Source organism: Akanthomyces muscarius, chromosome 4 (genome assembly GCF_028009165.1).
Source record: "Akanthomyces muscarius strain Ve6 chromosome 4, whole genome shotgun sequence".
Classification (NCBI taxonomy): Eukaryota; Fungi; Ascomycota; class Sordariomycetes; order Hypocreales; family Cordycipitaceae; genus Akanthomyces; species Akanthomyces muscarius.
In genome coordinates, this window is record NC_079244.1 from 236,708 (window position 1) to 259,576 (window position 22,869).

The following is a 22,869-nucleotide window of genomic DNA, read 5'->3' on the forward strand; positions in this document are numbered from 1 at the left end:
GGAATCGCTAGCGGAAAGCTAAAAGTGACAGGCTGGCGAATCGGTGACGATAACGGAACGACCGCGGAATATCGACATCCTTAAAGGGCGCAATTGACCAGAGTCAAGCTTCCAGAAGCATTATGCCAAGGCTCTACCCCGTGGTTCTTTTTAGGCGTTACATAACAGGATGTTTCACTCAACGATTTAACTCTATCACCGGCGCACTTGAATCACAGCTGAACTTTGGAAACGTGATGGCAAGGCTGTATTATCTGGACATTACGTAAAGATCAATAAATCAAATACATAGCTTGCATGCAACATTCGACTTAAATGAGCAAGTAAATGAGAGACGCGTTGATCATCCTAGCCACGGAGTCGAGCCATTTGTGGATCGTACAGTGGTTCGACTGACACGGTCGCCGCAACGCGTTTTCCAAAGTACTCGATCTCAACCGAGTCACCTTCGGCAACATCATTGGGCAGATATGCGTATGCGATTGGTTTTCCAACAGTGTATCCAAACGCGGCGCTGGTGACGTATCCGGACGCCTTCCCATCCACGTAGACAGGCTCTCTCCCAAGGACCATGGAGCGCCCGTCGTTGACAGTCAGGCAGCGCAGCCTAGTGGTGCAGGTTTCGCGCGATCGGCCTTCCAGCGCCGCCTTGCCTCTAAAGTCTGCCTTTTCCATCTTGACGGCAAACTCAAGGCCAGCCTGATATGGATCATGCTCACCGTTCATATCTGTGCCCCAGGAACGGAAGCCCTTCTCGAGACGCAGCGCATTGAACGCGGTGCGACCGCCAGCAATAATACCGTGCTCCTGACCCGCCTGCCAGAGGGCGTCCCAGAGACGGACACCATTCTCAGCGCTGGCGTAGATCTCCCACCCGAGCTCGCCGACGTACGACAGTCGCATGGCCACAACTGGCACGCCGGCAATACTGGCCTTTTTAAGACGGAAATATTTCAGGCCATTATTGGTAAAGTCGTCAGCGCTCACCTTAGTGATGACCTGACGCGCCAGCGGCCCCCACAGGCCAATACAGCAGGTACCGCCAGTGATGTCGCGGACGTAGGCGGAACGCTCGGGAGTGCGCTTGTTTTGGATGCGCGCTTCCCTCTGCAGATAAGCAGTATCAACAGGGCCATTCACGCCGACTTGGAAGAGTTCGGTTTCGATTCTTGCGACCGTGATGTCGCTCCGAATGCCGCCCAACTCGTCCAGGAGAAGCGTGTAAGTGACCGCGCCAGGCTTCCGTGATACAGAGCCAGTAGTCAGGCGAACCAGCAGATCCACCGCTCCAGGGCCAGTCACCTCGAGACGCCGCAAAGGTGTCATATCATACATGGCAACAGCCGTGCGTGTCTTCCAAGCCTCGGCGGCCGCAATTGGCGAGTAATATCTTGCTGACCAGGCATCACGCTCGACAGGCTGCCACTCTGCCGGGAGGTCAGGCACGAGTTTTGCATTTTCTTCAAACCAGTACGGCCGCTCCCATGTGCCACCCTCCAGGAAGAAAGCGTCAAGCTCCTTCTGGCGGATGTAAAAAGGGCTCAGGCGAATGTTTCTTGGGGATTCCTTGGGCTGCAGAGGATGGATGATGTCGTAGACTTCAACGAAGTTCTGCGACGAGGTCTCCTTGACGTACTCGGGAGTGAGCTGTACTTGTTCAAACCGGCTAATGTCGCAACCGGCCAGGTCGATGGTGGATTTTCCGTCTGTGAGCACTTCGGCGAGCGCTTTGGCGACACCAGCAGAGTGAGTCGCCCAGACAGCCTCGGCAACATAAAAGTTGTCCAGATTCGGAGCTTGGCCGACAATGGGGCCGCCATCCGGTGTAAATGAGAAGATGCCGTTGAACCCGTCAGCAATCTCACTGTCCTGCAGGATAGGCAGGAGATTCTTGGAAAGCTGCCAGGCATGCTCGAAATCCTCGGGCGTGAAGTCCATGCGCGAGGGCATGTGTTGCTCGTCGACATCTTGAGGCGTCGGGCCCAGTGAAGCAGCAACGACCGGCATGGGACGGTGGCCGTAGTAGCCGATGCCTAACTGGTCGCCATGCTCGCGATAGTACAGATCTTGATCCTGGTGGCGAAGAATTGGCAGACCAGCGCCGTTTTTTTCTTTGTATTTGCCGGCTTGCGCAGGGATGGCTGTCGTCTTCACGTACTGATGCGCCATGGGTAGCAGAGGCACAGGCAGCCCAATCATGGCGCCCACCTCGACACCCCAAAATCCGGCGCACGAGACGACAATGTCGGCTGGAATAACTCCCTCGCCAACAGAAACTCCAGTGACACGGCCATTGTCCTGTTTGATGCCCGTGACTGTAGTTGATCCCAAGTACCGGACACCAACTTTTCGCGTCTGCGAAATAAGTTGCTGGACAGCTTGAGCTGCTAGAATGAGACCATCTGTCGGGTTGTGAAGTCCTCCGAGAACAAGCGCCGGGTTCAGATAGGGATAGAGCTCAAGACATTTTGCAGGCTCAATAACCTTGGCGTCGATCCCCCAAGAAGCAGCCCATCCCTGCTTCCTCCTGATTTCCTCCAGTCGCTCTGGTGTTGTAGCAATTTCCAGTCCTCCGACCTGGTTAAAACAGGGCCTGCCGTCCACCTCCAGCTTCAGCATCTTCTCCACCGTGTAGCGAGCAAAGCCGGTCATGGATTTGCACTGGTTTGTTTGAAAGACGAGTCCTGGGGCATGAGAGGTCGAGCCTCCAGGCATGTCCAGTGGACCCTGGTCAATGACAGTGATATTCCTCCATCCTCGCGTGACCAGTTCATCTGCCAGATTCGCACCAACAATTCCTGCACCGATGATCACGACCTGTTGGTCTTTGGCCATGGCGAGTCGATTTGGCTTTTTGCAGTGGCGTATGCGTCACTCGTGTAAGTGGCGTTTTCGCTAGTAGAGATAAAGACAGAGAATCGCCGCAATTGAAGGTAGCAGCTCAATTAGACAGTTCTCGTTACAGGTCTCGAGACAGACTCATTCAATACACCACTCTTATAGAATCTACGCCTAACCATCATGATCCATCGTGCCAATTGCATGTCGATAATTACGCCGTGCCGTTGCGCTCACGTGATCGGCCTCGTTTCGAATCCGTCGGTTATGGGATGTGTGGCCCAGAAGTGGCGAAGAGATACGCGCGCGACGGAACTTACACCGGGGCTGCAGCAGCTGCATCTTGATATCACCCGAGCCCCAGTGTTCTCGACGAAAACCATTGCCAAGCGAAATGATGATGGTTCTACACATAGTTGATATCGTTGTCGTCGTTTGTTATTTTTATTGCATCGTCAGGACACGACACCCAGTAGACATTTACACAATACAGGCGAAGTATGGAGTGCGCTAGACTAGTTCATGTCATTACTCCTAGGTGGCTTGCGAGGAGGACATGGCTTGTTTGAACCGTCTGACATGTCCGCGTCTACGGAGTACTGCGGAAGCCTTCTTCTTGCAGTTCCATTCACGTCCAGTCATGAACACCACGTTCTCGTCAGGCTGAAGATCTGATCCTTGCACTGTAGTTATCAAGTAAGCTGCCAAGGTACATGAAGCCAGCCACCAAAATAGCAACCACCGCGCCCTTCGCGGCGCAGCAAGCCCACCGCGTGTACTGGTAGTTTGCTCCATGATGCCGGGATGACGAGCCAGCATGCAGCGACACGATAGATGGCGTCGTGGAGGCGCACCCCGGCGTGGATTTAGATCAGTCCAGATTGCGCCCATAGCGCACATGATCGTTGGGGTGGTGGAGTCGGCATTTCTGTCGCTGCAGCAATTGTCAAGGTCATTCCTAATCGGGCACAAGACGATCCATCCACCAACACCGATGTCGGTTTGGCTTTTGCTCGAGGGATGGGATTGCACTTGGCAGCCTGGCGCGCTTTGAAGCTTGAAGCTGATAAGCCTCCCGTTCACGATCATGCTTGCCTGCCATGCCAGCACTCGGGCGGGTCAATTGTCACCGCACGCGCAAAGAGAGACCCGACGAGGAATACGGCCTGATCATGGTTATACAGAGTGGTTCGAGCGTGCCTGATAAGAGGTCTCAGACTTTAAATTCTGGTATCAACGGTCGGCGCAAATAAAAAAGGAGACAAGATGGAAATCGGCGAGATAACAATGTCACATGTGCGCCCGTGATTGCGTTAGGAAAAGCGAATGAATTATGTCAGTCATTATCTAGCTATAGCACAGCTGTTCCAACCACCTCTAAAAGTGGCTGAAAAGGGAATTATTCACCTCGCCCTCCCACCATATCATTCCGTTTTCGTCGCCCGCTTCCGACTGTGCATCCAACAGGTCAATGTCACCCAGGCCAGTAAACTGAGAGGAGTCTTCGTATAGCCAAGGCGTAGTATTCATTGTCAAGTTATCAGCCAACGGCACGGGCTCAGTGTTGAGTAGAGGATGAGCCGGGTTGCCGCTCGGTGACACGGACGCCTTGTAGGACACGGTTGGTGCTTCTTGGCCGCCGTCTGCCGTGTTGATGTTGATCTCTGGCGATGTCGCCACCACGATTTCCAGCACGGAGCTTTCCTCCAGCGTGTCTCGGTGGTGAGGCGCATGAGCTAGATCATTGGTGAATATGCCTGGGGAACCGGAGACGCATGTAAACTGTAGAATGTCCCACATGAGTGGAACACTCAGGTAGATTCTCGATGGCATCCAGTCTTCCACATCGACGGAATCTGAGCCCGCGGCGATCCTCGCCATTTTGTCCAAGTTCTTTTCCTATGAGGGGACCAATATTAGCCTCGGGCAAACAAATTGGGCGAGTGATAAAACTCACCAAAGCTGCACAAGCAGGAGAAAATGGAATAAAGCATTTTAGAAATCGCCTGCATTTTGCAAAATCCGTGTTGGACTTGTGCTTGAGTTTCGCGGCGGCGGCGCAGCAGTAGTACAAATGGACAGTGGCGGCGATTGCTGCAATGTGGCCAAAGAATGGATCGATGAGCTGCACTTGTTTGTCCACCACCATGTCGATCAGGCGCACGATCCAAGTAGAGTGTATGAGGGCAAGCTCCGAAGACCGCCGCCAAAATGTGTTTGGAATGGCGAGATTATAATTATGCTGCGCCCCGATTATGTATAAAAAAGGATGGTTGAGGATGGTATGGATGGCATGGTATGTGAACTGTTCTTTAAGCCACGTCGTCCAGTATCCACGGTTGACTTTGAGCTCATCGACCTTTCTCTCATAGAATTTCACTGTGTCATATCGGTGACACATTGGAATTCTGTTCTCTGCATCCATGAAATCGGATAGAACAGAGCCATACATCGAGTCTCGACGCCATGGTTCATTGAAGATATTCTGAGCGCAGTCGGAAACGTATTTGCGTACCCGACTCCACACCCAGCCCAGATGGACGCTTGTGTTCCACACACCTGGCTCATCCGGTGTAGGTCTGGAGTGACCTAGATCATCTCTCGGAAGAGGGGGGGGTTTGCTTTCCGTTTCTAATCGAGAGATATCTCGAGAGACTGAAGACGCATACGACGGTCGTAGTATCTCGGTTGGGAGACTGAGGAGGCCTGTCTGCTTTCCGTAGTATTGTTCCAAAACTTGCAGGCTCCAGAACAGTTTGCGTTTTCTTTGCGTGTTTGGGTCTTTATCAGAGTAGCTCGTCTCCATATCGAGCGACGCCGACCGACAGAGCTGAAAAGCAAGACCAAGGTGGAATTGGCCTAGGCTGACGTTGCCATCTGACGTGTGGATTAGCATTTTTTAATGTTGACTGAAGATCGGGAGTATTTACCAATAAAAGAAGAATAAGCAAGCAGGCAGAGACTTTCCATCGTTGAAACCTCCACTGTGCTGTTTGCGATACGAAGCATTACCAGTCGCTTTGCATTGCTGTTGTATTTCTGAAGACGTTCGCGCATGGGGGAGAAGCGGGCTGTCAATGCCAAAATGCTACATGCCAGCTCTTCCGAGAGCTGACTATAGTCACCGACGTCTTCGTACTCAAAACACCAAATAGGCTGTCTGTGACAGTATTCGAAGTATAATCGGATGCCCAAGCCCACATCAGCCGGCCCAGGACCAGCGTTGGCAACCACATCAATCGTTGGCTGAGCAGGTGGCGTAGTTTGTGTATTGATGGGCTTGAATATTAAGTCCTGTGCCGGAGGACTCACAGAGATTGATTTTTCTGACGCGTCGGCAATCGCCTCTTCGTTGGGATGTTCTTGGAGCGGCGGTTGGTCTGGTCTGGTGTGCACGTCAGCTAGTGTTCGTTGTAGTTGGGCACTATGACACCAACCTGCTACTCAAAAGACGATCAAGTTTCTCTTCTAGGTGTGCAAGTCTCTCCTCCTTCGTCTTGTTAGAAAGGAGCCGCACAAGCCATGGCTTTCACCACATACTGATCGACCAGTTCTTGTTGTCCGCACCGCGGGCGGGTAGGCGCACGATTGCTTTAGACGGACACAACTGGAACAGGCGGGTTTCTCTCCGGGACAGCGGGTCTTTTTTCGTCTGCAGCAGAAAGAAGAAATGGATTAATTTTTGCCAGTCAAGAGGGATTAGTCGAAGTTGGATTCTACAAACCGACAAGTCAAGCAAGCATGGTAGGAGCGCCGACGCCCGCGGCCAGCAGAGGTTTCTTCTGGAGAGGTCATTGTGCCCGCTTTGTGTAGTGAATGGAGTGCCGAACTCGGCCGTGTCACGGTCGTAACAGGAAATGCTTTGCGACACAAGGATACAAAGTTCAAGCTATGCAGAGATAAATCAAGTATTAAGCTGCCCTAACAGACAATGGAGATGCGCTTTGGCAGCGGCGATGGGAGTCGGGAGTTGGGAGGATGCTTTGCAATGCTGCATCGGGGCTGACGACCACGAAGAGGAGAAAACCGCCGCTGGTAAATATATCACAACCTGTTTCACTGGAGAAGAAAAGAGGGGTCCAGTGACGACGGCTTTTGGGTTCGGTGTGTTGGGCAACAGGCTTGGCACTAGGAACTTCGAACGCGAGGTGCGATACATTACCTTCGTGGCCCAGGTGATTGGCAGCAGCCTCTGAGGGATGGTCGCTCGCCGGCGCGCGACAGGGGGGGGGGGGGGTGTGCTGCTAAAAGTCTAGAACTGCGGTCCATGGAACACGTTTAGCCTGGATCGGAACCCGCCTCCAGCGACCAGGACGTTGGTGGGTGCGCCGCTCCACACCCCGGATTCTGGGGGAAGAGCAGAAGAAGATCAGAACAGGATTTGAGCCAGGCTCGAGGGGGGATCCTTAGTTCGGAGTGGAGCGCGGCTTCTTGCTTTCTCAACTGCTTTATCGTGGGGGTTGCTGTCGGGCTGTCGACCAGACGCCGGGCCGTCCAAGGGGTTGCATTGGGCGTCTTTTCTCCTGCCATGTAGGACAAGTATTGAACAGGGCGGCGAGGGTGCGATTACGGCCTTTGGTCAGTAATATACCGCCTCTTACTGAGGAGTGGCCGGCCGATGGCGGTGCAGATAAAGCGACAAGATTTCTACGGCGTGGCTGATAGAACAACCGTGATGATACCTCTTATCATCCATTCATGCACCAGAGATTGCGCCGTAGTCTCGCTCGGTTGCGACGGTCGGACCACATTAAACTTTGCTATCTGCAAATCATATCCGTACTGGTGGAAGGGAGATAGTCATTACGCATATCTGAGTTGATGAAAAATTGGGAATGCTAGAACAAAGATACAATTATTTTTAGCGAATTATCGCCGCCCCATTAAACTTCAATCATCTGCTTGGCCGCCAGCTTGTTGGCCATCTTGCTATGGCAGTCCACCTTGGCGCAAAAGTCTACGTCCTTGTCGCTGGTCTTGGCGCCGCACGGTAGCGTCTGCCGAGCAGGCCAAATCTCATCTTCAGCCCGAACCTCCTTCTCGTAGTGCTCCTGGACCGTCTCGCGAATCTTTCGCTGGAAGAACAGGGGGCCCTTCTCCATGGTGGGGTGCATCTCGCCATTGACGAAGACGCCCGCACTGAGATTCCTCTGGGCATTGATGCACAGGTACTTGTCCTCGGACATGATGCGTTTATACATGTCATTGATAGTCTTGAAGGCTTCATCATCGGCATTCTTGTGCCTGAAGACTTCGTACTTCATCGCCGATTGGGTTGGGCCAATGGGCACGAACCTCTGAGTGAAGAAAAAGTTTGGTCTGCATGCTTGGTCAGATTAATTCTTTCGCTTCAGCTTTGTAGATGGGGGGAAAGGGAAGGAAAAGACTCACGTAACGTTCATAGACGCATTCGGGAAAAAGTATGTTGGTGCCACTTTGAAGCCGCGAGCAATTTGCTCAGGAGTCGAGTTGGCGTAGTGCTCAATGTATGAATCCTTGACCTCAACTTTGTAGGCTTCGAGATCGGCGATGCTAGGGATATCGGGATGGGCAACCTTGCAGTGATAACATTCGTTGTAGTTATCAGCAAGAATTTTCCAGTTGTATTCGCCGTCCATTTCCCACGCGTGATCAAACTCGTAGTCGTCAAAGTTGTACTCCTCAAAGCGCTCCTGGGTATCAACACCGCCAAAATCGTCCTCCCATGCCACCTCGGGCTCCGGCTTGCCGTCCATGTTGACCCAAATGAAGCCGTTGTGGTCGATGTGGACATGAATGGGGAGCAGGCCATTCTGGGACTTGTCAAAGTCCTCCATATCCTGGTATCCGGGGGCCTTGGCAAGCTTTCCGTTCATACCGTACGACCAGCCGTGATACTTGCAAGCAAACACCTTGTTGTTTCCCTGCTCCTCGGTGACGACGGGGAATGCGCGATGTCTGCAGACATTGTGGAAAGCGTTGATTGACCCCGTGCGATCGCGGCAGAGAACAAACTGGAAGCCTGCAATCTCATATCGGAGCCAGTCTCCAGACTCCTTGAGACGGAGTTTGTGGGTTGTCAGGAGCCACTTTCGAGAAAAGATGGCGCGCCTCTCCAGCTCATACATATCTCGGGATGTGTACCATGAGGCTGGGAGAGCCCGGACCGTGTTGTTGGTTTCATCCTTGGGCTCTGATGCAGAGTTGGGCCATCCAAGGCCCAGATAGTTCTTGAACATGGCCATTGTAAGCAGCGTGTATGACAAGGCAGTAAATGTTACGACTTGTGGATGATTAGAAAGAATGGTGTAGACAGTATCGTAAGTGCAAGGCGCTAAGAAGATATATACACGAGCGATAACTCGGTTCCCAGCTTCCCAACCCTTTGTTCGAGACTTTGTGCCTGTTCCAACCACCGACCAGCTGACTTACACGGAGTGCTCGGGCGGTGGCTTGCCCTAGCCGCGCCGTCGGTGTCGGCGGTCTTGCAGGCGTCCACGTGATCGGTGCCGTATCGCAACAAAACAGGCGACATCGCTGGCCATTTTTGCCACACGTATACCGGTTTTCGTGACACTATTCTATCGGAATACGCGTTCTGAAGCATGCATGGATATATTGACACGTAAAATGGAGCATTAGGAGGCTTCATCGCCACGGAGGCGTGGACGGGACTCTGATCCACGGCGCCGCAATTCGGGCGCGGGCAAGACAGCTGGGCTATTTTTTACTACTTTAAAATGATAAAATAATAAAATAATAAGAATAATAGAATAATAAGAATAATAAAATAATAATAAGGATAATGAGAGTAGTAGAGATATTAAAAAGTAGTAAGAATAATAGAAATGGTAGTATTAAATATAAAAGTCTATAAAGTGCGACTAGAGACAATAATAAAAGAGGTATAAGTGTTTAAATGTAGTCATGCTTTAATCATTATTATTGTTACAGTGTTAAGCATAAAAGTCTATAGAGTGCGATGTACCTTCTCGGAGCTTTCTCGCGCAGAAATGGATGCTAATGATTTTGCACTTCTCACGTCCATTTCACTGGCACCGGAGACGAGCTCAACATCATCCGTGTCGCCATAAGCGACGGTGTAGCTCTTCTGATACGAGATCTGGTTTAGCTCGTGGCGCCCCTGAAAAGTGTCCTGTTCTGCCCTCGAAGTCGACACGGTGCCGAACCTACGCGGCTCTCTGTCATGTGCTGATTTGTTGCCAGAGTGGGAGTATTTCGCATAGTAGCGCTGCGTAGTACCGAGAACCTTGGGGAACAAGCGGACTAGCAGCAGACGTAAAGAGGGCATGCAAGTGCATATTAAGCCAACATTGATTTCGATATCCGACCACAAAGCCACGTCAAAGAACTCCCACGTCGGATTCTGGGAGTCCGCGCCGAAGGTGACGAGGGAGCGGAGACGGAGGATGCTGACCACGGTTACACTGGCTACATGTTAGCCTGGCACATACACGGTTTCGGAGCTGAGAGAGGCGACTCACAAAGTACCCACGCCAAACATCATACCGACGCCGACTTTCCGTCTCCAGTCCAGCTGTAGGGTTTTGAGCTGCCACATAGGAATGGCAAGCATCCATAGGTCCGTCGCAATGCTCATGCCTGCATTGGACCAGCCAAGCGCATTAATGTCCATGCAGTGCCCAGCATGGATACCATCCCATTTCATCCAGAAATAGTGAATTGGTGTACACTGGAATATACCAAGAAAGACGTACACGCTGCCCCAGATTGAAACAAAGGCTACAGTACCCCACAGCAGTCGACGGACTGATCGGCTGGGAAAGATGCGGACGTAGAAGAAAAGCAGTGACAGCTTCAAAGTCGCGACTTGTTGAAAGTACAGTACCTCAATAACGTAGAAACCGAGACCGAATTTTGTGATTTGGCTCGGCGTCAGCGTCCACACGTCGCGGCCCATGCCGTTCTGCGGGAGCCAGTGCGCGTTGAAGACCGTCGCCGGGATGCCGCTGAGGATGGTGATCAGGCAAAACCAGTCATCCCAGCCAAAGTCCAGACCCGCCCAGAGCTTGTACGCGAATCTCTGAATGACAAAGAGCGCAGAAATAATGCCCAGGGTATTCGACACGATCGTGTACTTTCTGCTTCGGTCGCGGGCCGGTACGTCGCACACTGTGTCGGTAATATTTTTGACAGCTGGACAAATCGGTTAGATTCAGTGATCAATGTTTTGTGCTGCCGCTTGTGCTCGATCCGGCTTACACAAGGCTTCCTGAACCGTGCATTTCTGCAAGACGCAAACCGCCACAGCGTCTTGCAGCGGCTGATCAGCGCAAATGCAGCCAGTGTCGGCTGCATCGCACTTCGTCTTGGTCAAGGATTCGGCCAGACATGGCAACTAGAGCGATTATACCTTGTCAGCAAAGTGGCGATCGTGAAAAAAAAGTGGCAGCAAAAGCGATTTGAGGTCCCATACCGAGCATTTGGGGAATTCTCCAAGAGCCTCCGCCAAGCCTCCGCTTGCTGGGGTTTGAGCCGCTAGGGCTAGGGGCATCGTTGTCGCCGCTAACAGAGAGAGCTTCTTCATCCTGCTCATCCTGACGGCTCGTAGACTGACAATGACCAGTCGAAGTGCAGATGGCGCAAGGAGGATATAGTGCGAGGTATATAAAACAAATGTGCCCGCCTTGTTGAAGATTCTGTCGAGGTGGGAGCGCCACGCACGGTCGCGTCCCCGAGGCTAGGGTGACGGTGGCGCTTTGTGAGGCAGTATAGCGACTCTTTCAGGTGCAGCGCTGGGGGCTAAAAGGGCAAAATGTTTTATTAATCTGGAGAAAGCGGCGCCGCCCCCAGCGTATGTATGGCCATTGGGTGGCGGGCTGGCAGCGACAAATGCAGGGAGGGCTACCCGAGGTCCCAGATGGCTCACGACTCATGGCCACGGACTCGATAGCTGGCCAGGTTTGCCAGGCACCACGGCTGAATGACTGTCAACTCGCGCTTGTGATTGAGGAGCGACCGACTCTGGCCGGACATTGGCGGCGGGCTGGGCGCCACGGTGGGGATAATTTGGGCTGGAGAGGCCACTGGCGAGGCCAGCTTTCTGTCACTAGTTACGAGGGGTTTTGACTGCGGACCCTGATGATCGGAAATCGTAAGCATCGCGACGTCTGCTCTCGAAATTAGATTCCGGTAAAGTGGATGGCGGTAGGCGATCAGACACATGTGATGATTGATATCAAGGTGAGCTGGTGAGGTCAGTTGCGGACAGGTCTGTCTGTGCTCAAATAATATTCCGAAATCTCGTGTACCAGTAGCAGCCATACGACATCTGGGCGAGGGTTCCACACGTGGCAACTGCAAGGGCCGTGCAATGCAACCCGGCGATATGTCCCAACAGGGCAGCCGATGAACGATGGCGGCCATCCAAAACTGCCTAGGCCCGGAGGCACGACAAGACATGAATCCAGATGCGAGGCGGACCCTCTAATAAAGCCCCAAAAGCTCCTTCAGCCACCAGTCAAGGGGCACGTTACAGTGGGTATAGAGTGGAGGTTAGGATGGTGACTGGGCTAGTCGCTCCAGAGCGCACTTGATGGCCTCCAGAGCTTGCGAGAAACCCTACTTACTAGTGATTGCTAGTCAAAAGTACGGATACGCAACTGCGCCATTCCGCTCAGCCAGGGGTTTCTGTGGCTGCCGCAACTAAGTGGGCGACAAAAGTGAAGGCTTGTTCCGCCGCGAGACATGCCACAGAATACGTAGTATAAGTATAGTCTTTATATAACCAATTCTATTTTTAAAGTAGCAAACAAACCCAAAAACCTCCACGAGACAATTTCATATATTAAGCATGTCTCATAGAGGCTTTAGTCGCCAAAGGGCGATGTTGGCCATTAGCCTAGTTTAGCGACCTCTTGGTTGTGCCTAGGCGATGTATTTCATCACTCTAGCGACAGGTTGGTGGTGAGAAGATACTTATTTGGGCCCGCTCTCTGAGTCCGATGGATGACTGACCGAAGTCACTGAACGACATTCGCGCAGCTAGAGATTTGTGCTCTACCAAGCGTCGTATGGCTTCTGTAACCCAGTATTCTCGTGCTACGCAAGTAAACACAGCCCGCCGCAAGACGTCTTTGAAGAGCTGCGACGAGAAGACGCCTAAATAAGGCAAGTTCACGCAGCCTGACAAGTCCATGTCACTGGCATCTTTCATCTGTGGTGGCGCTAATAGTCACGCCGTCCACCGCCGTGGCGCGCAACTTAGTGTTGCCAATGAGCCATGGTGTGCAATGTGAACATCTAACTTTTCAAATTCAAATTCAAATTCAGATTAAAAGAAACAAGTTCCGAGGCAGAAGGACCTGGGAATTTACAGGCCCATATAAAGATCAGGGCTACCATACGCGTCTTCTGTTTCTCTCGTTCATCCCAATCTTTCTCATCTTCTTGCTTCTGCCGCAAGGTGCGTACCAACCAACAAATTGGCACGTTACCATTCGACATCAGCATGGTGCGACTCTTTTACCTCCCAGCCTTCCTAGGCATGCCCGCTGTCATCCAAGCGGGCTTAATGACCCCACGCAGCGGCGATGCCGATACTACCATTCGCGGGACGGTCATCTCATCGATGTTTGAAACAATCGTTAGACATTCTCCGAGCTCGCCGAGCCAGTCGGCTACAAAGACGGCTGATATAGAATCGCCCACGACTTCGGCCAATAAAGGAGCTTCAGTAGAATCTCCAGCTGATCACGATATTTCCATGACTAAAGCTTCTACAAGCTCGTTCAAGGATCAATCCCCAGTGAAACCGATCACCACTGCATCTTCCACACATTCAGCCAATAGTGACTCTACAGCATCGCCGCTTACTACCAACTCGTCCCGCACCTCGGCCAAGAACAAATCCTCAGCATCATCGGTCAAGAGTGAGCCTTCTACAACCTTGGGCCACGCAGAAACCTGGGAAACTTCTGCTACAACGGAAACCTTGGTGACTTCGGTTAGTGGAGAAGCTACCTCAACCCCAGATGAGGAAGTCCCGTCAGCAACTACAGTCGACAGAGACACCACGGAAACTTCGATTCGTCCAGAGACTCCGGAGACTTCCGCAGGAACAGCCACTCAAACAACTTCGGCCGCTCCAACTCACCACTTTTCCAATGAAACTGCTGAGGCTGAAGTACTCCCGCCCAGCCAAGATCCATGGTACAGCGCACCGGACAATTTTGCGGTAGCCGCTCATGGAGAGCTCATAAAAAGCCGCGAAACACCTGGAAATTTGACATCGATGCTGAAGAACCTCGATAGAACCCATCAACTGATGTACAGATACGATGGCACATGGGGGAAGCCAACTTGGGCAGTGACTACTGTGCTTTCTCCAAAGAAGAACGATCTTTCCACGCCGAATGTCGTGACCTACCAAGCGGCGTATAATTCTGCAAACATTGATGGGAGCCCTAGCTATCTGCTATCGACAGGCTCGGCTGATATAGAATGGCACATTTTGGATCGGATGCTGGACCAAGGCTGGCATGTGAGTTTACCAGACTATGAAGGTCCATCGGCGTCCTTCGGAGCCGGGAAAATGGCAGGGCATGCAGTTCTGGACGCGATGCGCGCTGTTCACTATGTCGCCGCTGGTCTTTACGGCGTCGACGCTCATCACTTGAAGCATATCGCTTGGGGCTACTCTGGAGGGGCTCTTGCAACTGCCTGGGCTTTCCGGGAACTGCGCTCCTACGCCTCCTGGGATATGGAGAAGAAGTTTAATCACTACGTCATAGGCGGCTTTCCCAGGGATCCAATCGAGATGATAAAGAGACTAGATGGCCACGAGGAAGCGGGAATAGCTCTTCACGCTCTATCCGGCCTGATGAACGAGTTCCGACATATCAACGGCACAATCCAGCTGGCTGCCATGAGAAGCGGCCCATTCAACATAACGGTCTTCGATAGAGTCAAGACTATGACGCGCGCCGAGACTAAGAGAGAATTTGCACACCAGACATTAGGCTACTACTTCGTCGACGGTCTCGACCACGTTGTTCAAGAGCTGCGGGGACACCAGCCGCGCGAACAGAAGATAGATTTCCCGAAGGCTCTGAAGCTCGAGTCACTCACCTCTCCTCGCCTCAGAGAACGCAAGAAATTACTCATCTATCATGGAGTACATGACGAGCTTGCGCCGATTGAGAAGGTTGATGAACTGATCAAGAAAAACTGTTGGTGTCAGGCGAGCGTGGTAATTGAATACCACAGAAACCACGAAGGAGGCCACATGGAGAACCAGGAACTTGCTCTTGACACTGCAATGAGTTGGATGAAGACCAAATTCCGCGTCATGCAATTTTGGGGCCATGAAGGCGGCACGATGGAAGCCAATGGTGAAAAAGAACATTACAAATGGGAGCAATGCGACATTTTCCAAAAGGCTTGGAACCGCTGAGGAGATCTGGGGTCTTTACAGGGTCATGGCGAAAGATTTGGGAGTCGCGATGAAGAAATTTGAGGCTGAACAGGTAAGCCGATCAGCCGATCAGCCGATACGGCAAAGCAATGAACCGATTCGGAGGTCTTAGATTCTGCCACTGACACGGTTAATGCCAACTGTGAAAAGTGGTGGTAAAAATAGAAATGGTCTTTAACATGTCCTTTAATATTATTTGATTTGTCTTTGCTCCTCGTCGCACTCCCGTTGTATAACTCGAAACACCAAAACCCATTTGCAACAACCAATAGGCACCATCTTCACTTGTCTTGCCGCAACCCTGGGCCCAGGTATTGCAGGAGCAAGCATGTACTCGGAGAAGATACTGGACTAAGCTTCGTGTCAAACAGGTACCTCACGGTCTACTCATCGTCCCACATGAGCTTCATACTGGTGGGGAATGGCCAAATCGTGCCCCAATCTTCCGTCATGAATCCATGGCTGCCGTCTGGCTTCGTGAGCCTCTTCAGCTGTCCCTGCAGCCCCGGCACTCGGCGAAGGTTTCTCTTCCGGAAAGTTGCTCTGAAAAGAGCAACCAGCCCCGTTTGAGATACTTCCCGTCCCAGGCAGAGCTCGGGGCCCAAGCCATGCTGCACATATGAATCGAGCGAGCGCTTGGGGTCAACCTTTTCAGGGCTCGAGAGCCCAGCATCCTTGGTCGCTGGTGTCACAGAAACAAAGACTGTATCGCCATGCTTGACAGAAACTGGCTGGCCGTCATCATCTTTCATGACGTCTTCAGCTGCTACATTACGGTAGAGGCTGAATGTACCGGCCATGCGCACACCCTCCATTGCGTACCCCAAGAGCAGGGCGTCAGTTGCGTCCGTCGAGTCTTGCGCCGCGATGCGCTCAATTTCTGCACGATAGGCTTCGCCCTCCTCAGAGAGATACCAATCCACCGATTGCGCAAACTACTCATTAATTAATCCCAGTTCGTTTTCAATGGACATTATAACCTACCATCTGTGCTTGGTTTGGCACCATGGCGCCGGCCGTCGGCAAGATCTGACTCCACGCTATCTCGTGTGCGTTCAGCCCAGTTTTTGCCAGAGCTTTGATGAGTTCGTGGCCATATCGAGCAAGAACATCATTTTTAAATTTCTTGACATAGAGACCCTTCATGCCAAACATGAGTCCCAGCTTGACATTGGTCTCAATGAGCGCACCCAACTGGGCAGATGCCTCTTTCGCGGCGCGGCGGAGAGGAAACGACTTCACAGGGTCGTAGTCCAAGAAAATGCAAATATAGATCATGGTCAAGAATTTGAACAGCTCTTGCTCAGAAAAGACTCCTTTGGGGTGATTTTTAGTCTTCAGCGGCAAGTTGAACACGCGAGCGACAAAGTGGGTGTGGACCAAATTGCCGACGTCGCGAACGATGTCAATCTGGGTCTGCCCTGCAATTTTGTATGACTTCTGTGCCAGCAGGTTCTCGGCCATCTGAGTGTAAAAGCTCTTGACAGCCGATTTCCACGCATCTCCAAACAGCGACGTGCCGACAGAGGCTCGCTGGATAGCGTGCAGATCTGGTCCATCCGCCAGCATTGTCCGCAGGCTGCGTTCATTCATCAGGTACCCCAAGCCTTGCTCCCAGGGAGGTTGGTATGTAAGCTCATTTCCCAGTACGTGTTTGAACGCATGATGGGAAATGATGTTTAGCTTGTCGGGTATGTGGGTAGGACGATCAAAGTTGAACCAGTCCGCTCGGCCCATGTTGGCAAGGATTTTGCGATTCTCCGCAGGCGTCACCATAGGATAGTGAGCGTACACGGAGTTCTCCCTAAAGTGGTTGGGGAAAGCCCTGATGAATAGCTTGTAGAAAACGCATCCATGATTGACGTTGAGGTCATAGTTTGCTTCATTGAAACCCCAGTTTGTCAATGTGCCAGTGTGGTAGTCGGTAGTATAGTGTCTGTCTCCTCGCACCAGTGAAACTGCGTCAGACAGAACGACTCGTGAGATGGTGAAGGTTGGAGTAATTCCAACTCCTGGCGCCATGGGCTGTTTGGCCTCTTCTGCAACTATTCCCGGGTAGAGTTCCACATTGTCGGGATGCTGGTACAGGTTTCGTAGCTGGTCGGCAACGTAAGGATCAGAATTGATGTCCTCGAATGTATCGTAAGCCTTGAGACCAAACTGCTTGCGAAACTCATTCAGGCTCGCTACGTGCCATTTCCTGCCGCGAATAATACCAAGAGCTTCGATCGGCTTCATGATTCTTGGGACGTTCATTGCACCAAATGCGCCGCCCGGCTCTTCAATGGCGGCAGTCAGAGCCTGCATCAAATCGTCATCATTAAACCGGCCATCTACGCCTCGGCTGAAGCCTCCGAATGTGCATTCTCCTGGATCCTTAGGCATTGTCATTTCGAACTTTTTCATGGCCGCCATCAGAGTCGGTAGGTCGAGCTCTTGATCGCTATTGCCTAGTAGCTCTGAGAAAAAGTCGTGCATCCAAGTCTCGTCTTTCTTTGAGATGCACGAGTGCCATCGATAGCATAGATTGAACTCGGCAGAGATTGCATTACCAACTCCACTGTGCGAGCCCTCTTTCGTGCCAACAGCAACGCCCATTTCTTGTCTTGGATCAAGGGTCCAGGTTGTATCGGCTCGATTTAAGTTGATGATGTTTCGAACGTAGTCAATGAGAGTGATGTTGATGTAGAGGCCAGATGTTACCAGCCGCGCTGTTTGGAACAATTCCTCGTCATACTTTTTCCATACTTCAGAGGCTTGCTCTGGTGCAAGATCTGGAGAGGGCTGCGGGAATTTATTGCCTTCGTTGATTGCCGCCAGATTTTCTGCGACATGATTGTGGAATCGATTAAACATGACGAGAATGATGCAGACACCCGGGGGGTTGCCTAGCATGCGCTTGTCCGCAAAGGCATCCGGCTTCAACTTTCCATCTTTGAAAGTTCGAATAGAATTCTGCGCTTTCTGGCTATTTCCATACAATGGAGACAGATCCAAATACGATGAATTATTGTTGATGTTGCCATCTGCCGGGTCGGTGTTGAACAAGTCTTGTGGGCTGTCAGCGACAGTCAAAGCTTCGGGCGCAAACCTTACTTACCATGGATGATGATTGTGGCCCAGTACCAAAGGACACTGGAAACATTGTTTGGATTCTTCTGAAATTCATTTCGCGCCATGATTGACTCGAAGATCGTGTCGGGAGGGGGCAGCGCACCAAGCCCCATGCCTCGCGGCTTGCAGGTCCTAGAGTATGCGGTGCCGGCCGCACCAAGATGAGGCATAAGAGGGTTCTAAAATAGGAAGTTATCAGCAGTAGTTTCCAGTCCAGCGGAAAGGCGATTGTACTCACGTTGTGTGATCCATCAGGCTGGCGGAAACGGTACTGATCTCCCATGTAAAGCAGCGGTGGGTGGTCTAGTGAATACCACAACTTGTCAATAAAATCGTTGGTCAAGAGCTCTTGGCGTCTAGAGTAGTCTGGAAGACCAGCAACGAGTTGGATCGTCTTTTCCATGATCATGGTTTTGTCGTCTGACTGCGTCTCCCTCTTCAACTTCGCGGCGACAATGGCTTTGATCGTTTTTAGATCTGGAGGGTGTCAGTATGATGCTCTTTGTGTCGGTATCAGCAGCAGGTGTACCTACCCGAGTAGCTCATGCTTCGCAAGTCTTTGAAAAGGGACGGCCGATTTTTGATAAATCGGTAGGTGCCATCTCCCATTTCGGTCGGCAGCGGTCTGCGCGATGCGGCTCTGAGTTTCATAAGCCCTGAAAGGTGTGATTCAGTACCGTCTCTGGCCTTTTTGGAGGGCTTTGGGTATTTTGGTAACGGCTGCCGCCTCTGCGGGCTCGCTCCAATTGAGTGACCATTGGTATGGCCATTGGTAGCTTGGCGGCTGTTGCCATTCAGCGTAGCGGATGAGTTCCCCGGTGGCGACATTTTGCACAGAATCCTAAGAAGTGTAAAGTTCACGTTCGCAACCGTCAAGAGAAATCAAATCGCTTAAAAAAAAAATACACTCAGTTCAGTCTATATGTTTCATAGCAGATCTACGCTGGCATTGCTTGTTCTGATTGAGCCTGCCCCAAAGTGGCGCGCATGTATAAGTACAACCAAGATCCATTGGCAGCTCTTCCACGGGGGCCGGCTCGGGCCGCCGTTGTATATCGAATATCTGTGATTGGTTATTTTATGAGGAGATCACATTTCAGCTGCAATGAGAAACGATCTGCACCCTTGCGCGCCACATCACAATACTTTTGGCGTCCCCGCAGCAGCCAACCAGATTCCGGAATGGCATTCAGCTGCAAATAACTTCCGAGACATGCATGCATGTAGAGGGTCTAGCCCCTCATTCAATCACGGGATAAATGATATTCAGACAATCATTGACAAGCTGATATACGCTTTTTCCTACGAGGAAATAGTGCGGCGGCAGGTTGCAATTTTTTCCGGAGTCGGTGATGCAGGCGGACGAACTAGGCCAGTACATGAGAGAAGAGGAAACATTGCTCCGTACACTGCGTTGTGGGCCATGCAAGCCCCTGTCCAAAGCTTTGTTACATGCGCTGAGAAAAAGGTAGAATGGACGACAAAACGTAAAACTGCAACATGAAATGCACAGATCAGCTAAGATGGGCTGATGTTTCTCGTGCTGAGCTTGGCGGTTGTGTGCTCATAACTGACAGCTTGCTGAGTCCGTCTGCACTACGTCCAGACACCTTGATGCCCCTGGAAAACGCTTTGTGGGATAACAAACTCGGTCTGACATGTTTCAATACCCACAGGAAATGAGGCCAATAGAAGTGGCTGGCTGAGCTTAGGTAGGCTCCTTGGCAAGGGTCGGGAGGAGCACCCGATTATGCAGACCTCAATTGGTAATATTGATCGACCACTCAATAAGCGCCACGAATACCTTTCATCGTAACGTACTGGTACAATGATGTTATTACCCCGCTTTGGGCTGGATAGTATGTCTCACAGCAGGTTACTCAAATGCCGAGAGTAGTGCCGGGTGCGGAAAGCGTGAGTAACAGTAGAAGACAACAACACCAAAGCTCGTACAACAAAGGCATACATTTTTTGTTATTTCCAGGACCTTGGGCTATTGTTCGAAAACCTCCGGAACCCGAGATGGATGCTCCTATGGAGGCACCAGGTCGCAGCCAGCGCAAATTGGTGCTCTGCTTTGACGGAACTGGGAATAAATTCCATGGAGATGACAGCGACAGCAACATCTTAAAGATTTTTCGAATGCTAGATCGAAGCTCGGAGAATCAGTATCACTATTATCAGCGTACGAAATATCACTTCAACTCAGAGCAAATCTTTATGCTAATGGTAATAATCAAGCTGGCATCGGAACATATGTCACCTCTGAGTCGCTGACCCAGTCGGGAATAGTATCCAAGATAACCGAGCAGTACAAAAAGGCAAAGGACTCTGCCATCGGGTCGACCTTTGATCAACATGTCGTGTCTGGATACCGGTTTTTGATGCGCTACTACAGAAATGGCGATCAAATTTTCATGTTTGGGTTCAGTCGGGGCGCCTACATCGCTCGATTTTTGGCAGAAATGCTTGATTATATCGGTCTCTTGTCCCACGGAAATGAGGAAATGATCAAGTTTGCATGGAGGGCATTCTCACAGTGGCAATGCCGTCGCAAGTCACGCAGCGACGACAATGAGGACGACGACGGGTCTGAGAAGAGCGAAGTAGACGACAAAACCGACAAAATGTACACCTTCATGAAAGACTTTCGCGAAACCTTCTCCCGTCCGGTAGGTCGCATTCGTTTTCTAGGACTGTTTGATACGGTTAATTCCGTGTCCCGGTTCGAGAGCGCCTGGATGCAGCGGGCAAAGTTTCCGTACACCGCGCGGACCAGCGCCGAGGTCATCCGCCACGCCGTCAGCATCGACGAGCGACGAGCCAAGTTTCGCCAGGACCTCCTGTACCAAAAGACTCTCCAGAACAAGCGCCCGCGCCATCGTCGTCTGAGCGAGTTTCTAGAGCCGGTGCGAAGGAGCTTTGAGTACTACGTCAGTAGTGGCGCGTCGGCCCCAGCCGACGATGCTGCTGCCAGTCATGAAAACATTGCGGCGCAAAATGATAATTCCTTACCCGAGCGTACTGGCAGAAGCCTTTTATCGCCTACCGATGCAGCCCCATCGATCCCAAGGCGTAGCAGGTCGCGAAGCCGCCACGTGCCTTACCGACTTCCCCCTCGAACGCACTCCTTCAAGTCCTGGCACCGCAATGGGCAAAGGCATACATCGCATGACAACGATCAGCGGAAACCAGACTACGAAGAAGAAGTCGGCCAAGATATCGACGAGGTCTGGTTTGCTGGGGGCCACGGCGACATTGGTGGTGGCTGGCCCGTCCCGGACGATCGCAAGAGCGCAAGCCACGTTCCTCTATCGTGGATTGTTCGAGAAGCAATGAACGCCGGTCTCGAATTTGACATGCAAAGAGTCATGGCAATGGGCTGCACCGAAGCCCAGATCGTTGTGACCATACAAGGACCCGAGAGCACAAATGCCGACGAGGGTAGTCAAGCACAGGGTAGCGAACCACCCGGGCTGGACGCGCAGTCTTCCTTCAAGTCTCAGTATTCCTCCGCATTCACAGAGTCTTTGCATCAGTCGCACACCTCTCTCCTACATGACTCTCTTATCTACGGAGGCGGGCTGGGACACGTGGCCGTGACAGGTTGGAAAGTTATGGAGTGGCTCCCATTTCGCCGCATGGACCTGCAGCGCGATGGCTCTTGGAAGCCTATCCGGTGGCCGCTGCCTCGAGGTGAAGTGAGAGACATCCCTCCTGGCGTACGGGTTCACGGTAGTGTTCTGCGCCGTATGAACACGGACGAGACGTATCGCCCTGGTAATCTCATTATTGGTGGAGGTGGGCGCGGCCAGCGTAGAGCGCCCAAGGAGCTCGGCATTGGTGAGTGGCAGTGCGTTGCTGAACCTGGCGACCCAATTGGGGAGATTTGGATGCGCAGAGCGTAAAGATTGGACTCGGGCGACCAGTGCCCTTGAGAGAGTTTATGCATGAGAGTTGTTTCCTTGATTTACTATTCTGATCGATTTCATAGCCACCTTAATAATATTTCCATTTAACATGCATGCTAATTTTCTAAAGCATTGACATTAGGGCTCAGACACAAAAGGCGCCTGATCTGCCAGCCCAGCAGTGCAAATCTCCCACCACAACTTGGTTCCGCCGGACTAGAGGAGAGGTTCGCGCTTTTTGCCGGGAATATTTGTGCCAACCAGCCAAAAGTCTTGATCTCAGAGCTTGAGCGAGCTGCAGATAGAGAACATCTTAACGGCCCATTCGTTTGCCGCTCCGCGAGTTTCTTCCACGGTTCTATCGCCTTCCTGATCCATGCCATCTAGAAGTTGGCCTATCCACTCAACCTGCAGCTCAATGAAGGTTGACAGTCTCCAGTCCGCGTTACCTCAGCTTGATGTAAGTCCTGCAAAGTCGAAGCAACGCCGTATATATCAAGCGCAATATAGTGCACATCAATGGCGATATGCCGATGCATCAGTGCCATGTCACGAGAAAAGTCGTCGCCC

At 51.8% G+C, this 22,869-nt stretch overlaps 7 protein-coding genes across 9 annotated transcripts; 2 read left to right on the forward strand and 5 right to left on the reverse strand.

The window, feature by feature from the left end:
- Positions 1-348: 348 nt before the first annotated feature.
- Positions 349-2,835, reverse strand: LMH87_010702 (uncharacterized protein; the record flags this gene model as incomplete). The annotated part of the gene is made up of 1 exon (XM_056199721.1): positions 349-2,835. The coding sequence occupies one exon, from the start codon at positions 2,833-2,835 to the stop codon at positions 349-351; it is 2,487 nt and encodes an 828-aa protein (XP_056051642.1).
- Positions 2,836-4,215: 1,380 nt separating this feature from the next.
- Positions 4,216-6,633, reverse strand: LMH87_010703 (uncharacterized protein; the record flags this gene model as incomplete). The annotated part of the gene is made up of 6 exons (XM_056199722.1): positions 4,216-4,737; positions 4,796-5,715; positions 5,769-6,223; positions 6,276-6,328; positions 6,379-6,490; positions 6,563-6,633. The coding sequence occupies 6 exons, from the start codon at positions 6,631-6,633 to the stop codon at positions 4,216-4,218; spliced, it is 2,133 nt and encodes a 710-aa protein (XP_056051643.1).
- Positions 6,634-7,721: 1,088 nt separating this feature from the next.
- LMH87_010704 (uncharacterized protein) lies at positions 7,722-9,062 on the reverse strand (the record flags this gene model as incomplete). The annotated part of the gene is made up of 2 exons (XM_056199723.1): positions 7,722-8,157; positions 8,230-9,062. 2 exons carry the CDS (start codon positions 9,060-9,062, stop codon positions 7,722-7,724), a joined length of 1,269 nt encoding a protein of 422 aa, XP_056051644.1.
- A 670-nt stretch (positions 9,063-9,732) lies between these two features.
- On the reverse strand, positions 9,733-11,353 carry LMH87_010705 (uncharacterized protein; the record flags this gene model as incomplete). 2 transcript variants are annotated; one of them, XM_056199724.1, is made up of 5 exons in its annotated part: positions 9,733-9,747; positions 9,806-10,265; positions 10,323-10,995; positions 11,062-11,197; positions 11,276-11,353. In XM_056199724.1, the coding sequence occupies 5 exons, from the start codon at positions 11,351-11,353 to the stop codon at positions 9,733-9,735; spliced, it is 1,362 nt and encodes a 453-aa protein (XP_056051645.1). The 2 variants fall into 2 exon arrangements, with proteins under 2 accessions (XP_056051645.1, XP_056051646.1); XM_056199725.1 differs by lacking the exon at positions 9,733-9,747 and having other exon boundaries at positions 9,788-10,265.
- Positions 11,354-14,092: 2,739 nt separating this feature from the next.
- Positions 14,093-15,253, forward strand: LMH87_010706 (uncharacterized protein; the record flags this gene model as incomplete). 2 transcript variants are annotated; one of them, XM_056199727.1, is made up of 1 exon in its annotated part: positions 14,093-15,253. In XM_056199727.1, one exon carries the CDS (start codon positions 14,093-14,095, stop codon positions 15,251-15,253), a length of 1,161 nt encoding a protein of 386 aa, XP_056051647.1. The 2 variants fall into 2 exon arrangements, with proteins under 2 accessions (XP_056051647.1, XP_056051648.1); XM_056199726.1 differs by having other exon boundaries at positions 14,774-15,253.
- Positions 15,254-15,335: 82 nt separating this feature from the next.
- On the reverse strand, positions 15,336-18,934 carry LMH87_010707 (uncharacterized protein; the record flags this gene model as incomplete). The annotated part of the gene is made up of 7 exons (XM_056199728.1): positions 15,336-15,395; positions 15,609-15,625; positions 15,687-16,209; positions 16,259-18,324; positions 18,375-18,567; positions 18,627-18,865; positions 18,922-18,934. The coding sequence occupies 7 exons, from the start codon at positions 18,932-18,934 to the stop codon at positions 15,336-15,338; spliced, it is 3,111 nt and encodes a 1,036-aa protein (XP_056051649.1).
- Positions 18,935-20,410: 1,476 nt separating this feature from the next.
- LMH87_010708 (uncharacterized protein) lies at positions 20,411-22,686 on the forward strand (the record flags this gene model as incomplete). Its single annotated transcript, XM_056199729.1, has 3 exons — positions 20,411-20,573; positions 20,630-22,231; positions 22,430-22,686. The coding sequence occupies 3 exons, from the start codon at positions 20,411-20,413 to the stop codon at positions 22,684-22,686; spliced, it is 2,022 nt and encodes a 673-aa protein (XP_056051650.1).
- Positions 22,687-22,869: the final 183 nt, after the last annotated feature.